The 17,500-nt window shown below is 50.2% G+C and overlaps 4 protein-coding genes across 4 annotated transcripts in view; 2 read left to right on the plus strand and 2 right to left on the minus strand.

Annotated features, from left to right (window-relative positions):
• The window catches only part of LOC145400046 (histone H3), a 411-nt gene extending 136 nt beyond the window's left edge, over positions 1-275 (minus strand). Inside the window, exon 1 of the mRNA XM_080272546.1 lies at positions 1-275. This exon is cut by the window's left edge and continues 136 nt beyond it. Coding sequence (XP_080128672.1) covers positions 1-275 — 275 coding nt within the window.
• Positions 276-695: 420 nt separating this feature from the next.
• LOC145400047 (histone H4) lies at positions 696-1,007 on the plus strand. Its single transcript, XM_080272547.1, has one exon. The coding sequence runs from the start codon at positions 696-698 to the stop codon at positions 1,005-1,007; it is 312 nt and encodes a 103-aa protein (XP_080128673.1).
• Positions 1,008-2,903: 1,896 nt separating this feature from the next.
• LOC145400048 (histone H2A) lies at positions 2,904-3,275 on the minus strand. Its single transcript, XM_080272548.1, has one exon. It carries the CDS (start codon positions 3,273-3,275, stop codon positions 2,904-2,906), a length of 372 nt encoding a protein of 123 aa, XP_080128674.1.
• A 13,295-nt stretch (positions 3,276-16,570) lies between these two features.
• On the plus strand, positions 16,571-16,942 carry LOC145400049 (histone H2B). The gene has a single exon (XM_080272550.1). The coding sequence runs from the start codon at positions 16,571-16,573 to the stop codon at positions 16,940-16,942; it is 372 nt and encodes a 123-aa protein (XP_080128676.1).
• Positions 16,943-17,500: the final 558 nt, after the last annotated feature.

Below are 17,500 nucleotides of genomic sequence, written 5' to 3' on the forward strand. Positions count from 1 at the left end.
GCCATGACGGCAGAGGACTGGAAGCGCAGGTCAGTCTTGAAGTCCTGGGCGATCTCACGGACAAGACGCTGGAATGGCAGCTTCCTTATAAGCAGCTCAGTGCTCTTCTGGTAGCGACGGATCTCACGCAGGGCCACAGTGCCAGGCCTGTAACGGTGGGGTTTCTTGACGCCGCCGGTGGCAGGGGCGGACTTGCGAGCGGCTTTGGTGGCCAGCTGCTTGCGAGGGGCCTTGCCTCCAGTGGACTTACGTGCAGTCTGCTTGGTACGAGCCATGGCGCGCGACTGAGGAGGGAGCTGTGAGACGAGCGAGAGTGTTGGCGCGCCGCGCCTGGCAGCGGCTTTTATGTGGCCTGCCTCCGGACTGGCGGCGTGTGAGTGGTCGGGGTGTGATGTACATGGCGGTGATTTACTGTTCATGCTTTCTCGATGCCATTCCTGGTTTGCTTGCAAAATTTGGCATGCCCTGTGGCGTGACCTGGCTACGACGCCTCTCTAGGATTGGCCTCCTGGGAGCTGGGGTTGGGCCTGGGCCTGAAATCGAGGTTAGGTGGATAAGGTTCGTACTTGCACGACCGACACTGCGTTATATAAGGGTGGTCGGCGAGCGGGGTCGTCATCATTGTTGGTGCTGGGAGCGGAGTGGACACTCACTACTACTGGGTCTGAGGAGCAGTAGCAGCAGCTGTAGACACTATGACTGGTCGAGGCAAAGGCGGCAAGGGTCTGGGCAAGGGAGGCGCCAAGCGACACCGCAAGGTGCTTCGTGACAACATCCAGGGCATCACCAAGCCTGCCATCCGTCGTCTGGCTCGTCGTGGCGGCGTGAAGCGTATCTCGGGCCTGATCTACGAGGAGACCCGCGGTGTTCTCAAGGTGTTCCTCGAGAACGTGATTCGCGATGCTGTCACCTACACTGAGCACGCCAAGCGTAAGACCGTGACCGCGATGGACGTGGTGTACGCCCTGAAGAGGCAAGGGCGCACCCTTTACGGCTTCGGCGGCTAAGAGGCTGCGTGCATAACTGCATGGCACTATTCCACCTGGCCACGGCAAAGCACACAATAAACAGCAACCCCCGGACCTCTTTTAGAGGTCCACACCTAATTTCTGTGAAAGAGAATGAATGAAGGCATAGTAGTATAAGTAAATGCAGACGTTGAGCAGGTTAGGTAGCACCATTTTTTCTCTCTCTCTCTCTCTCTCTCTCTCTCTTTCTTTTAATGTAACAGATATGAAAACATGTAATGCAACCCGACCAACTCTTACCACACCTAACATAACCAAACCAAACCAACCATAACCTAACTGAACCATACCAAACCTCTCTCTCTCTCTCTCTCTCTCTCTCTGTCTGGCAGTTAAAAAAAAAAAAAAAAAAAAAAAAACACGGTGGGGGGATTAGGCAACTGTCAATTTGGCTACTACATCTTCTAATTTAAATGGACGTCTGCATACATATACATTATCACTTATTTTGCTGGGCCATTGCTTTCTCTGTTCCTCTGGTCTACTCCCCCCCCCACCCCCATTTCAGGAAAGCTTTCTCCATACCTATCAGGGCAATTTCCATCCTGTTGCGAGAGCATCTCCTCTGCTGTGCTCCGGGAGTCGCCTCCGTAAATCGTGAAGGCAAATCCCACTAATCCAAGGTATTTCTGCCTTCATATGCACGAGCAGCAGCAGCACACTTGAAGGATGCACCTAGAGTAAAGAAGACACAGTCAGTCACGTCGGTGAGGCACCACAAACGGTGCATGATATGAATGCCTAAGTGTTAGACAGACAGAATGTCTGCATATGAACAAGTTATCCCTTGAATTTGTCGCTGTCACGGCCGTTTTCTCTAAGTACCAAAACCCACCAATCACCCATCGTACAAGCATTGCATCAACCGCTGAGGCCTGAAATCAAATTTAAATGGATCCGATTGGTACTTGCACGACCGCTAGTGCATTATATAGAAGAGGTGGCTGACAAGGTGGCTGACACTCGCCTCCCAACAGTTTCACTAATCAGGCGTTCACCGGAGCTCCCAGTTCGATGGGTGGTGGTGGTGGTGCTGCTGATTATTATTATTAATCTTTGATGATGATGATGATGATGATGATGATGATGATGATGATGATGATGATGATGATGATGATGATGATGATGATGATGAATGAATGAATGAATGGATGGATGGATGAATAGATGGTGGTGGTAGTGGTGGTTTTTGATTGTGTAGTAACTAGTTGTTGCAATACTACTCATAATGACGAGAGAAATGAATGATAAGTATTTTCTTCATTATTGCTCTTATTTGGGGGTGTTAAATCCACAATGGTCGTCACCACACGACTAATATATATATATATATATATATATATATATATATATATATATATATATATATATATATATATATATATACTGTTGTATACATCACCATATCCTCTGCCACTGAACGACTTTGTCCATTCCTTCGATGGTGGGAGAATAGCCATCATCATCATCATCATCACCTATGTTTTCATTCATCCACCCGGCCAGGCAGTTAGGAGGCATAATTATACAGGACAGTATTATGCAGGTGCAGTTGGGAACGGGACAAGACTCTATGTAGTAGTGGGAATAATAATATTATTATTATTATTATTATTATTACTCCACCTTCACTGATGTCAGTAGCTTCTTACATGCAACCGAACGTAAATATAGCCACAGACACATGCCAGCATTCAACACATACCACGTTATAGGCACATACACAAACATACAGTATACCAACACATTCATCCATACCCAAAGATGATGATGATGCTGTTGGGCAATGCCAAAGTCTATTCTCTCTCAAGAAACGAATGTGGCTCCTAAAGGAGCCGATGGAGGTGAAGAAGAAGAAGGATTTCTTGGAAGCGTTTACTTCTTCTCCGTCTTCTTGGGGAGCAGCACAGCCTGGATGTTAGGCAGGACACCTCCCTGGGCGATGGTGACGCCAGAGAGGAGCTTGTTGAGCTCCTCATCATTGCGGATAGCCAACTGCAGGTGACGGGGAATGATACGAGTCTTCTTGTTGTCACGGGCTGCGTTGCCAGCCAGCTCAAGCACTTCAGCTGCTAGGTACTCCATGACTGCAGCCAAGTAGACGGGAGCACCAGCACCCACACGCTCGGCGTAATTGCCTTTACGAAGGAGACGGTGGATCCTGCCGACGGGGAACTGGAGCCCAGCCCTGCTAGATCGGGACTTGGACTTTCCCTTCACCTTGCCTCCCTTGCCACGTCCGGACATGCTGCTGCTGCTGCTGGAGTAGTAGGACCTTCAGGAGAAGACTAATGCGTCCCCGGCCCGTTTGTTTGTTTGTTTGTTAAAGATTTCCCCTTCTATTAAATGGAAGGGGCCGGGCCATATGTTAGCCCAGTCAGTGGATTTAGGCACAGATCAGTAAGGGGTAGATACTGCCGGAGCAGTCTCTTGACTGGTAAAAATATATATATGCACATATACACGTATATGTGCATATTCACACACACATGGACACACACAGACACACACTCATACACACATGTATACTTGCATATCGAAGGACATGCATGTTAGGTGGGAGGGGGGGCAGAGCGTACCACCTCAGTCAATATTGGGAGAGGGACCGTGGCTACAACATAGGCTGCAGCGTTTCGTAGACAGTTAATGGATCTGGCTGCATCATGGGTTCTGGGAATATCTGGGTTCGGAAGAGGTCTTTTCCTGATGCGTGAGGTGGCTGGGCATTTGAGGAGGTAGTGCAGGAGGGGGTAGAGTGTAGCCGCTTGACAGTGCTGACATTCAGATTCTGGTGCTTCGTCACCGTCGATGATTTCGCTGCAGCATTTATATCCCAGGCGAAGGCGGCGCAGACGAGTGAGCATGTTAAGGTTGGAGCTAGTGATAGGTGGTAGTGGCTTGTAGCGTGTGGCAAGTGCATACCATCTAGCAGAGGGGAGCGTAGTTCGACATATAGGCGGTGGTCATCTTTATTTAATCTGGCTGCCCTTTCTCTAATGCCTTGCTTGACTTGGCTTAGGCTTGTCATGATAACAAAATCGATGTTCGGTCTTTCTAGGGCGTGTTTTGCTGTAAGGTCTGCCTTCTCATTACCCACGATGCCTACATGACTTGGGATCCAATTTATAATAATCGATCCTCCAGCATTGCAGATACCTTGTGAGGTGGTGAGAATGTCATGGATTAAGTGAATGTTGTCTTTGTGAGTGTGTTGGCGAAGAGTATGAATAGCCGAAGCAGAGTCCGTGTGTATGATAGTGGGAGTAGTGGGGTTGTGCTCTAGGGCATCAGAGAGGGCAGCTAATATGGCTGCCAGCTCGGCCTGGAGGGTGGAGGCACCATCTGTGACACGGAAGCCAAAAGATCTGTCCCCACACACAAAAGCTCCTCCAGCTTTGGTTGGTGTGACAGAACCGTCGGTGTAGTATGTATTGGACCGTGGGATTGTGTGGGTGGCAATTTGTCTGAGGCCCTCTTGACGCAGCAATTGGGTGGGCGTTTGTTTTTTGGGTAGTGTGTGCGTGAGAATGAGCGTGAATGGGGGTGGACTCCAAGGAGGCTGGGGGATGAAGTTGGTGGCAGGTGTGTTATTGGCTTGTGTTATAAAGTTGTCTAGTTCATAGGTGTGGATAGCTCGAGCTACATTATGAACCCAGCTATTTGTGAGTAAGTCCTGGTGGAGGCTGGCTGCTGCTGTGAGCCGTGGCAATAGGGGAAGGGGGGAAGAGTTGTGGGCTAGTTTGGCTGCTAGGCCCGCCACCCTTGCTTGTATGCGAAGGTGTAAGGATTCGAGGTGACATTCCATGCGGAGATTGCATAGTCTGGTCCACATGGGTGCACCAGTCATGGTGCGCATGGCACTGTTCTGGATGACTTCCAGTTTAGTCAGTTGTGGCTCGTCAAGGGACGGTAGTACTGGCGCTGCATAGTCCACTATTGCTCTTATGGTCTGGATGTAGAATAGACGGAGGACTTTGTATGAGGCACCCCTTCCCTTTCCTGCCAAGGATCGCAGAGCATTGAGGCGAAGCTTTGTTCTTTCTCGGAGGTGGTTGACCTCAGTCCGGAAAGAAAGTTTGGAGTCGAAGATAATTCCCAGGTACTTGTGTGTGAGAACATAATCGATGGCTGTGTCACCGAGGTGGAGTTTGTCTTTCGGTGGGTTTATGAGGAAGGGAAGAGCCTTGGTTTTATTTGGGTTGATTTTGAGTCCCAGTTCTGTACATTTTAGGTGGAGTCTTGTCAGAGCCCTCTGGGCTTTTGCATGATATGGGCCACCATGGATTACCAGAGTAATATCATCAGCATAACAGAGGAGTCGGGCTCCAGGGCCTAGATCCACCTGTAGGAGGCAGTTGATTAGGGCGTTAAAAAGCGTGGGGCTGAGAATGCTGCCCTGTGGGGTTCCGTTGATGTGGCGGTGTTCTGATGATGTGTGCCCCTGAAATCGTACTGCTGCCCGTCGGCCCTGAAAGAAGCTCTCAAGCCAGCACAGGAGGCGACCTTTGACTCCCTTGCTTGCTAGGGTTGCCAGGATAGCCTTCGGGCATGCCAGCTCGAAGGCCTTTTCGAGGTCTATAAAAATGGCCAGGCCTCTTCCTCCACGCAACTCCGAGAGGAAGGAGCTCAGGCACTCAGCCGTTCCCCTGCCTCTGGTATATGCAAAGATGTGACTGTGGGGTGATGGCAGAATCCAGTTGAGGCGCTGGAGCACCATCCTCTCAACAGTTTTGCTCAAGCAGCTGAGGAGGGAGATGGGTCTAAAGGCTGTGGGATCAGGTGGTTTGGGGATGGGGTGAATGGTGGCAGTCTTCCATTGCTCAGGGACTTTGCCCATAGACCAGGAGTGATTCAATAGGTCTAGGAAGGCGGATCTTGCTGTAGGCCCAGCGTGTGTGAGCATGGAGTAGGTGATACCATCTGGGCCTGGGGCAGTGTCAGTGCTTGTTTTCAAGGCTTGATCAAGCTCATGCATCGTGAATAGATGATCAGAGTCAGCTGGGGTGGCCTTGCACATGTTTATAAGATCCGTCCTGGTCTGGTTTAGGGTTTCTTGCTTATGTCTGGTGTCGTCTGGAAGCTGTGTGGGGGAGGTCCTCTGGGCAAATGTAGCTGCCAGTCTTTCAGCCTCTCCCTGTGGGTCGGGGTGAGAGGGGGGACGAGGTGGCAACGGATTGGAAACAGCTCTCAATTTTTTCCAAATGCTTCCCAGTCTTGAATGAGCACCAAGGGACTGGCACCACTCCAGCCATTTTTGCTCCTTTATGTCTGTTTTCTCTGCTGTAGAATGCCTGACGACGGCCTGGAGGTAGGCTAGGCTATTAGTTGTCGGGTTGGCTCTATGGTTCTTCTTGGCTCTGTTAAGGCGTCTGTTTAGTTCCTTCACCCTGTCACAGTAGAACCAATGGTCTGTATGGTAAGCCTTTGGGGGAGCAGTTTTTGGGATAGAGGAGCCTGCTGCTGCACTAAAGGCATCTGTGAGGAGGGCAGCATGTTCCTCTAGATTTACTGTAGCGTTAAATGCTGCTGTCTCTTCCAGTGTGGTAGTGAATTTAGGCCAGTCTGCCCTCTTAGTATTCCATCGTGGTGGCGGCCCAGTAGGCGTGGGGAGTGGGGCAACACTGATGGTGGTTAGTATGGCATGGTGGTCAGACGTAAGGGTGGGATGGAGCCTCCAGGTAGTGAGGGGGGCTAGGCTGGAAGACACAAAAGAGAGGTCTAGCCTGCCTCCACGGACGTGTGTTGGGGTGGCTGGGTCGTTAAGAAGTATGAGCTCTGGCACCTCCTCTAGTAGTGCAGAGACATGGCATCCAGCTGCATTCGTGGGGGATCTAGAGCCTAAGCTGGGATGATGGGCATTAAGATCGCCACCAATGAAGAGCTGGTTAGTAGTGGAGAGAGTGGCAACCTCCCCAAGGTTAATGTCTGCTGTAGGGTGACGGTAAATATTATATATTTGTAGGTGACCATCTGCCAGGGTTATGTCAACTCCTTGTACCTCAACACCTTCGCCACAGTCTGGTGGCGGATCAATAGCTGTGGCAGGTATATGGCTCCGAACGAGTATGGCACAGCCTCTGGGGCCGCCTGGAGTGCTGGGGAGGAGGAAGGAGGTGAAGCCTCGCAATCGGAGCTGCCTGTTTGGTTTTAGGAGTGTTTCTTGGAGGAGGAGGATGTCTAAATGGTCTCTATGGGCTGCCTCTTCTAGTAGGAGGCGTTTGGGAGTAATCCCATAGACGTTCCACTGTAAAATGTGGAGTGCTTGTGTGTGTGTGGGTTGTCTGTGAGGGAATGTGTGTGTTAGTCGTCCATGTCTGTGTGCGTTGGGATGGGGGATCGTGATCTCCTGTGTGTGTTGGTGTCTGTGTGTGGTGGTGCTGGGGACAGCTGGTGTGCTTTGTCTTGCTGTTTGTCTGTGGTGTTGGCATGGCTGCGTGACTGTTGGTGAGGTGTTCGTAGGCGGTCTTGAGACTGTTTGCGTGAACGTGAGCGGCTCTGACGTTCCTCTTTTCCCTTCTGTTTGCTGTGTTGTGTGTGAATAGGAGCTGTGGTAGGGGTTGTGGGTGGCGGTGGCATCTCTGTTTGTGTTGGCTGTGGGCTGTGTGCAAACCGGTCCAGGGATTTGTGTACGAACGAGTGAATTCCCTCTGGGCTGGGGATAGGCATGCCTAGCTCCTTTCCCATCCATGTGGTGATATGGTCGGCTATTTGCTGAGCAAAGCAGGCCAGTTGGTCCCTGTTCAGAATGACATATCCTGGAGGTAGTATGGGAGCTGGTGGAGGAGTTTGCGTGGCGGCATCTGGCACTGTTTGAGTCGAGATGGTGTGGACTGTCGGACGTGTTGGTGGAGGCGGTTGTGCTGTGGTGTGTGATGTGGCAGTGGGAGTGGGTCTGGATGGAGGTGGGGGAACTGCTGGAGGTGTCTGTTTGCTTGGAGGTAGAGGGGGGAACTCTTCTGGGGCCGGTGGTTGCCGTATTGTGGACTGTGGTGTGCGTTGTTGTCCCCATGTGAAGGTCCCTGGTGGTGCTGGTGTCACTGTGGTCCTTGCCTGGAGCCAACGGTGCTCTCTCACTATGCCCTTCTGCACTAGGTCTTTGCGAGCTGGGCATAGTTTGTTCCAGGCATGGTGAGGGAGCTGGCAGTTGGGGCATTTCGGCTGGACCGGCTGCTTGGCCTTTAACTTGGAGATGCACTCCTCCGTGGCATGACGACCGCTGCACACTGCGCATGTTGGGGGGCGAGTGCAACGTGACTGGTGGTGCCCGTAGCGCTGGCAATTGAAGCACCTGAGAGGTTCCGGGGTGTATGGGCGGATAGTGTAGGTGCCCCACGACTGTAGGTCGAGTGCTGTTGGGATGGGGCCTCTGAGGGTGACTAGCACCTGCCTGGTGGGGGCTCCCCCTACCTCGCATCTCGTGGCTTCCTCCACTTGGATATTGTTTTTTATGGCTTGCAGGGGAAAATTTGTAGGGTAATTTTGGAGGATCACTTTTCTGGTGGACAGGTTAGGGTCAAGTTTTTTCAGGCAGATAGGTTTGCCTGCCACAGAGGTGAGAGAGTCTAGGACGTGAAAGGTGTCTTTATCGAGAGGAACCAGGATCGTGTTTTGGTTCCGTGTTGCCTCTAATTTAAACTTGAGATGAGGCATCTCTGTCTCCAAGGCGATCACAGTGTCATAAGGGGTGGGGAAGGCATCATTATTGGTGATAAGGAACGCAGGAGGCTTGGAGGGGGGAAGAGGGGGTGTACTGGTAGTGTTAGGTGGCTGAGGAAGGTGCTGGGAAGAGGAACGTGTGTTTGTGAGTGTGGTGTGGCGGTCTGTATTGCAGGAGGATGTGGCTGGCTCATCAGCAAGGTTGGTAAGTCTTTTGCGATTTTTCTTTTTCTGTACCAGTGTAAAGCCGTCATCTTCAGTCATCGTGGTGGCAGGGGCCTGGGTAGCATCTGTCTTGGAGGTCAAGGTGTCAGGAGGAGGTAGCTGGGCGTTCTTGCTGGAGAGGTCTGAATCAGTGGGAGAGACATCTTCGGTATCCATGTTCAGGAAGAGATCATCAGCACCATATTCTGGCCCTGTTAGTCGTGGCCTTTTGCATTGAGACTTAGGCTTGGTGCCTGTAGGTGATGGAGGTGAACACAAGTCACCACTCTGGTCAGGATCAAGTGCAGGATCCGGTGCGCTCATCGTAAAAAAAAAAAAAAAAAAAAAAAAAAAAAAAGGGGCTCTATATATATATGTATCTGTAAGATATATATATATATGTACTGGAGTATTTATTTATTTAAATGTTATTCCATTCCTCTTCCTAGCATACACACATGTACATACTCATACACACATGTATACTTAAAATATACACGAATATATGTGCATGAACCAATGTATATACCTTAAAAGAGCAACGAAAGAAACAAGAAAATAAATAAATTATCAGCTGTTAATCCGGCGGTTCCCTACAGTGCCGGGGGCCTAAACTCCCCGCCCTCTAAAGGGCGCCGTGAGAGTACCCCAACACTGCCCCGTGAGGGACTTACCTAACCCTAGCCCTAACAGAAAGCCTACCCTTGCCGCCTCCTATAACCAGGCCTCTAAGGCCCCCCTTCATGGAAATACCCTACGGTATCCCTTCAGGGTTCGGCGTCGTACTACGGCAGGGACTCTAAGTGGCAGCCGGACAAACAGCTGATACACACACACACACACACACACACACACACAAAAAGCACAAGAGCACACGAGACTTTGTGAAAGCACCGGATCTCGTAAACGAGAAAAAACAGACTGTGAAAGTCTAAGGAGAAATCAAGCCACAGTTCAGGATCTGGGGAAGAGATGTTCTCACTATGAGAGCTGGGCCAGAACTGAAGAGCAGGATGTCCCCGGCCCGCGCGACCTTCCCTTAAATACCCGTCTTCCCGATCCGACCCCATCCCACCCGCGAATGGGAAGGAGGCAGAAGCCGGGCTGCGATCGGGCAGAAATCACATATAAGGATTTCAGCAAGCGCGGCCCCCCATTCTCGTGCGAGCAGCGGAAGGAGAAGCATCTCCAGCTCCTTAACTCTACGGAGTTTACATCCCACGTTTCACTTTTGTTAACTCGATTCCTCACTTCCTGCCACCAGCAGCACCACACGACTGTGACTATACACTGTTAGGCAACTGACAGCTGTATATCACAGTCAGGCGGGTTTTCCCGCCTTCCAAACACTCTCCTTTCTGTAACGTTCCCCCCCCACCGTCTCCCCCTACACACATACACACACACACATCCAACACACCACACTCTATCTCCCTGTCCTTTGCAATCCTTTGCCCACATCGCCGTAGGATTTCCTGCAACCCCATCACTGGCGAACCGAACCCCGCGGGAAGGCCGTTTAGGGCCGCCACAAGGGGGGCCACTAGGTTGGCTGGGGAGCCAGGGGGTTGCAGGAAGGCAAAACGCTGTTAGGGTTAGGTTCCCCTCAGGGGGCAATCAGCGTAGGTGCCAGGGTCCCTCCCCACGACGTCCTTTAGAGGACGGGGGAGGTAAAAACCCGGCGCCTAGGATCGCTGATATAGGTAGGCCTGGGCACTCCCTTTTTCTCTCCCTATCATTATGAAGAAAACGACCAACCAACCCAGAACCCCTCCCCAAGGACAAGGAGGAGGAGGAGGAACCATCCCCAAAACCAAGACAACGAAGCCAAAACCAATACAGTTGAAGACAGGCACAACAACCACAGGCAACATGACGAAACTAGCTGGCCTAAACAAAAGACCAAGAGACCCCAGCCCCAAGGAACATACACCAGGAGCAAAAGCAAGTACCTGTGCAACAGGACAACTCGCAGAAGAAAAACCCGCTGACTCCACCCACCGATAATTCAAGTGAAATGGACACCACTCCACCACCGCCAGAATCTGACTTTACAGAAGCAATCTCCACTTCACCCAGTGACATCAACGACACGGCCCAAGACTGCACAGCACAAATAGATGAGCAAGAGGCAGACAACTCTAATACAGCACCAAATGAAGACGAAAACTTCACCGTCGTCACCAACAAGAAAAAGTACAACAAAAACCAGAAACGAAGCAATGACAGCAGCAATGACCCCCTAGCTCTGCCAGCCCCCCTTAAATCGGGAAACGACAACCCCCTGCAGCACGACCTCCAAACATCCAACCCAGAAGAACTCCAGCTGTCTCCGTAAAGACTGCCCCACGCCCCACTACAAACCTACCACCCTTCCTGATACCAAAGCAGGAGGCCTTCGCCACAACAATGGACCTAGTCATGCAACTAGAAGAGGAACACCCCAACCTGAAATTCCACACCACAACGAGACGAGACTACAGTATGATCTTAACACCACACGACCAAGACACGTACGAGACCCTGAAGTATTGCAAAACAGTAGCAGGCTACCCTGCAATCATAAAGGAATTAAACCCCGACCTTGCAACACGCAAAGTCATACTGATGGGCTACAACCAATTTCAGCCACTAGAACCAATCCTAAAACACAGCCAGGTGGAAACAGCCACACGCTGCGAAACACGAGGGGAACCGACAAGACAAGTTCTAGTAACAATCAGAGGCACCATTCCCCAGACTCTAGACCTGGGAAACTGGGGAACCTACTACCTACGCCCATATTCCCCAGAACCACTAAGATGTTACAATTGCCAGAAGTTTGGACATCATCAATCGACATGTACACGCCCACCAACCTGTGCAATGTGCAGCCAACAACATCCAACAGAGCAGTGCCTCAACAAGTTCAAAACCAAACAGCCAATAAACTCCAAATGCCCAAATTGCGGACGCAACCACCATGCCTGGAACAGATCCTGCCCAGCAAGGATAGACAGAGTACTAAAAAGCATGGAAGGACAAGCCAAGTGGGTGCAGGAGAGACTCAAAGTCTCTCCAGCACCCCTAGGCACCTTCGTCTGGGGTACACAGAACAGACAATCCCAACCCCCACCCAACCCCACCACAACAGCAGAGTACCCCCCCCACCCCAGAAGCAGCAACGCCACCACCACCAACTTCAAAACAAGCCTACCTGTCTCACAACAATCACCCCCATCCCTCACCCAAGTAACCTCAACACCAATTTTGACTACGACTGCAACACAAACACAGTCGACAGAGGCAACCCAAACGCCACAGCCACAACTCACTACAGTGGACACAGAAACACTCCGCACCTTATGCCGGGAGATAGCACTGGGAGTACTACAGATTGTCTCAGACCAACTAGGCCGCCAACTAGACCCCAGACTAGTAACCCCAGCGATAAACAAGTTAATCAACACTCACACGACACAACACAGCCCCAACTTACTCACCCCAAGCAGCCAGCCAGACAACCCACCTCTACCAACCGCCTCACAGATCAACCCAACACACCAACCACCGCTGCAACCAACCCCATACCCCTACAAACCCCCACAACCCCAAGAACAAGCAGACAAACCACCCCACTCCACATCAATAGACGCCAGGCACACACAGAGAACTCGCTCACGATCACCACTAAAAGCCATGGACATAACCCAAGCAACGAGCGAAACAACACGCAACCTACCCCCAGATCACACAACAACCTAGATGCACAAAATGTCCTGGGACTTACTCAACAGCATAACCCCAATAACAACAACATCAAGTTCCTCCAGTGGAATATCTGCGGAATCAGGGGTAAACAAGCAGAACTCGAGGAAGCAGTCCACACAGACAAAACAGATGTGGTCATACTACAAGAAACCCTCCTGCCCCAAAACCGAAACTGCAGACTGAGAGGCTTTACCCCCCTCTTCCTCCCCTCAGCACGTAACGGACCCCAAGGCCTCGCAATATTCATAAGAAGCCATATACCCACAACACCCATAGTACCCATGCCACATTGTGGTGACGGAATAGAGGCACAGGGAATTTCCATATCACTGCAGAACTGCAATCTCCACATCTACAACGTATACCGCAAGCATAACGCAGACCTTGACCTCACAGAACTCGTTGCTAATGCTGACACCCAGCCAACACTCATAGTAGGAGATATGAACGCCCACCACCCCCTCCTCGGCTCCCCTAGCACCACCAACCAAGCAGGGAGACACATTGCAGAACTCCTGAATGAAACTAACACAGTCACCCTTCTAAATAAAGCCAATACCCCAACCCATATACAAGGAGGCCGCCTTGACCTCGCCTTCATATCAACCAATCTGGCTCCCCTAACCCAGTGGAACACCCACCCAATTCTAATGTCTGACCACCATGCCATATCAATAACAGCTAATTTACCCCCTCTACCCAAACCACCAGGCCCACCCCCACGATTCAATACAAAAAAAGCTAACTGGCAACTATACACAGATACTCTGGAACAACTCACAGCCTCACTGCAACACTCACTTGATCTCCAAGCACATGAAAAACAAATAACAACAGCCATACAAGACGCCGCACTAGCTGCCATCCCCAAAACAACACACAAAAGATTCAACCACAAAGACTGGTGGTTTTACAACGATAGAGTCAAGGAACTAAACCACAGACAAAACCAAGCAAAGAAAATATACAGGAAAAACAGAACACCTGAAGGACTGCAACACTTACGTACGACAGTCCGACTAGTAAGAGAAGAAAAGAACAAAATCAAGGAGAAAAAGTGGTTAGAGTGGTGCAGTTCCCTTAATGCAAGCAGCAGCACTGGGGCATTATGGAAGAAACTCAGAGCAGTGTCAGGATCAACCCCCAACAGACCCACATCCCACCCCAACCCACAAGAAGAAGCCGAGAGAATAGCACTAAACTTTGCAAACAACACTTCCCCAAGACATCTCCCAGATGCCACAAGACGGCGCCAGGAACTACTGCATAATGAAAGAAGACACCTAATTAACAGGGAGAAGCAAAAAGAGCATCCAGCCGACTGCCCATTCACTATGAACGAACTTGAAAATACACTGAAAACAAGCCAAGACACTGCCCCTGGTAAGGATAGCATCACTTACTCTATGATAAGACACGCAGGCCCCATCGCAAAAGCCGCCATACTGAACCTAATTAACCATTCCTGGGAAGCAGGACAACTCCCAACAACTTGGAAACAGGCACTCATCACCCCCGTGCCAAAACCCAAAAATCCAGGCTCATACAGGCCCATCTCCCTACTAAGCTGTCTCAGCAAAACAGCTGAAAGAATGATTTTGCGAAGACTACAGTGGTGCACACCCACACCCCACGATCATATATTCGCCTACACCAGCGGCAGGGGAACGAGCGAATGCCTCGCAACACTATTCACCGAACTGAGAGGAAGGAGGGGCTAGCTATTTTCATAGACTTAGAGAAGGCCTTCGAACTAGCCTGCCCCGAATCAATACTAGACGCCCTGGCCCGCAAAGGAATAGGAGGCAAGCTTCTACAGTGGATAGAAAACTTCTTCACAAACAGAGAAGCGATGGTGCGTTTCCACGGCACCACATCATCACTCCACAAACACACCAACGGCACCCCTCAGGGAAGTATAATCAGCCCCACCCTCTTTAACACTCTAATTGAACGCCTCCTAGAAATAGACCTAGGCCCCAACGTCAAATTACTCACTTACGCAGACGACCTAGCAATCATCATAAACAAGGGCCCCTATCATACTAAAGCCCAAACCGCCTTGACACGCTTAAATTCCACCTGCAAAAACCTTGGCTTTAAAATAAACATAAATAAAACCAAAGCACTCCCCTTCGGCATGAACACACCACAACAACAACTTTACCTCGATGCCACACCTATTGACTACGTCACCACCCACATGTACCTAGGAGTCTGGCTAGATACCAGCCTCAGATTCAGACAAGAAATAAGCTACCTCAGGGAAAGAACAAAAATAAGAACAAACGCACTCAGAGCGTTAGCCGGCAGAGGAATGGGAGCAACACATCGAGTACTAAGACTCTTCTACATCCAAGCTATCCGTTCCCTAGTAGACTACGCCGCCCCCGCACTAATAACCATAGAACCACAACTAACGGAAAAGCTAGAAGTAATCCAGAATAATGCACTACGTGCGATAACAAACGCCCCACCTTGGACTCGCCTCGTCAACCTACGCATGGAATGCGGCATCGAATCATTACAAAACAGAATACAAGCACGAGTAGTATGCATAGCTGCTAAGCTAGCTCACAGTGCTTCAGACCTCACCCCTATAAAACAAATCAAAGCAGAACTGATCAGACACCCCACCCTCCTAAATAAAAGCTGGACACACTGCACAATTCGGGCCATTAGAAAATACAACGCCACAAACAAAATCACACAACAGCCCGACACCCCGATACCGGAATATAAAGAACCTCCCCCATGGACCCCCACCATACAGACTCCTCACCCCAAAAATCACAGGGAAAAAAACCACACTCCCACAACTACTACGCCAAGAAGCACTAGAAAGAATTGCAACAATCACGGACCGAAACACAGTAAACTACTATACAGATGGTTCTGTAGAACAACCGAAAGCTGCAGCTGCATTCATCAGCAATGGAAAAGAATTCGCTGCAAGAATTTCTGACGGAGCATCCACCCTGCAAGCAGAACTAGTAGCCATTGCGGAGGCGCTGTCAGACGCTAACAAAACAAATACACAGACGCACATAAACATACACACAGACTCTCTCTCCGCCATACAAACACTACGCAAACATAAACACCGTAACAACAGACACATCATCTCCACAATAAACAACACAGCACACAACATCGCACAATCAGGCAGAACAATCACGATACATTGGATCCCCAGCCATGTAAACATACACGGCAACGAACGTGCAGACCGTGCAGCCAAACACGCACTTACGCACCCACAGATAGACATACACATACCACCGACCATAACACAAACAAAACACGACATAAAAATGATATCACCCACTCTCACAAAACATGACCATGAATACCATGTCAACCAAGGCTCCACTTCCGCCATCTGGTACGCCAGTGCAACAAAATATAAACAAATACCGCTTCCTACACATACACCCAACAGACTCCTCACCTACATACACCGCCTCCGCCTCGGCTACTTATCACGTGATCTAGTAATAAATAATATCAGAAACGCAATCTGCAACTACTGCAGAACAGACGCCCCCTTCCCCCTGCTACACTACATAATTAAATGCAGAGCAACAGCCACCATCAGAAGCAGCGCCGCTTACCCAGACCCCGATATAACACCCACCTCCCCTCTCGCCACACCTGTTCAAACACTAAGCAACACAGCCACATCCATAATCCATAACGCCATATCTAACACCCCGCATATTTTAATCAAAATAGTTAAGTCAAACCCCCCTCCGATGTAATTACTAAACGAACATTACTGCACTGGGCTACGAGGTGGCCCAGCCCCCCCCCACCATCTCTAAGAGGGGGGGGGGAAATCAATTACTCACTCTCACTCGCGCGGCCCCCATGTCGACTCAGTCTCTCGCTCGCTCCCGCACCGTGCACATACCGTCTGACTCGGCGCCGCCATGCCACCCAAGACCTCCGGAAAGGCCGCTAAGAAGGCCGGCAAGGCCCAGAAGGCCATTGCCAAGGGAGACAAGAAGAAGAAGCGTAGGAGGAAGGAGAGCTACAGCATCTACATCTACAAAGTGCTCAAGCAGGTCCACCCTGACACCGGTGTTTCCTCCAAGGCGATGTCTATCATGAACTCTTTCGTGAATGACATCTTCGAGCGCATTGCTGCAGAGGCTTCACGCCTGGCACACTACAACAAGCGTTCAACCATCACCAGCCGGGAGATCCAGACGGCCGTCAGGCTGCTCCTCCCTGGCGAGCTGGCCAAGCACGCCGTGTCTGAAGGCACCAAGGCTGTCACCAAGTACACCTCCTCAAAGTAGAGAGGTTACACTCTTGGCCATTTCAACATTTCCGGCTCCAATCGGAGCCACAAGATTTTCGATAAAAAGGGGAAAGACAGACTTACCAATTTTCCACTCAGGAACTCTGGTTTATCAGCTTTCTCTCTCTCTCTCTCTCTCTCTCTCTCTCTCTCTCTCTCTCTCTTTCTTTCTTTTCGGCAACAGTGGTTTGGGATGGGTACGTAGGCACAATCGAAATGTTTTGAACTAGGGTTGGGGGTGGGTTAAAACAATAGAGTCAAAATAAAAGAGTAAATAGGGGCGTGCGGGCCTTCTTATTCATCTGAACAACCAACAACAACGTACCGTCGCCCCAAGAAGTGACGGCACAGTGTCAGATTGCTTCGGTCACTCACCACTGCCATGCGTTCTAGGAAAACAGTGAATATGAGGTAAACATTCAATGCCTTCATCACGTCATGCCAAATAATCGTATATATTATATCGTACAAATAATGATGTAAAATGAATAACAGGAGGCAGTGATAAATTAGATGGTAACACTTAGTTATCTTTCCCGATTTGAATGAATGTGAA

This window comes from Coenobita brevimanus, chromosome 51 (assembly GCF_032717465.1).
Source record: "Coenobita brevimanus isolate Jiangsu-jjx chromosome 51, ASM3271746v2, whole genome shotgun sequence".
NCBI classification, from domain to species: Eukaryota; Metazoa; Arthropoda; class Malacostraca; order Decapoda; family Coenobitidae; genus Coenobita; species Coenobita brevimanus.

Excerpts from the sequence above, each read along its gene's own strand:
- LOC145400047 (XM_080272547.1), top strand. The coding sequence starts at position 696 with ATGACTGGTCGAGGCAAAGGCGGCAAGGGTCTGGGCAAGGGAGGCGCC.
- LOC145400048 (XM_080272548.1), bottom strand. The coding sequence starts at position 3,275 with ATGTCCGGACGTGGCAAGGGAGGCAAGGTGAAGGGAAAGTCCAAGTCC.
- LOC145400049 (XM_080272550.1), top strand. The coding sequence starts at position 16,571 with ATGCCACCCAAGACCTCCGGAAAGGCCGCTAAGAAGGCCGGCAAGGCC.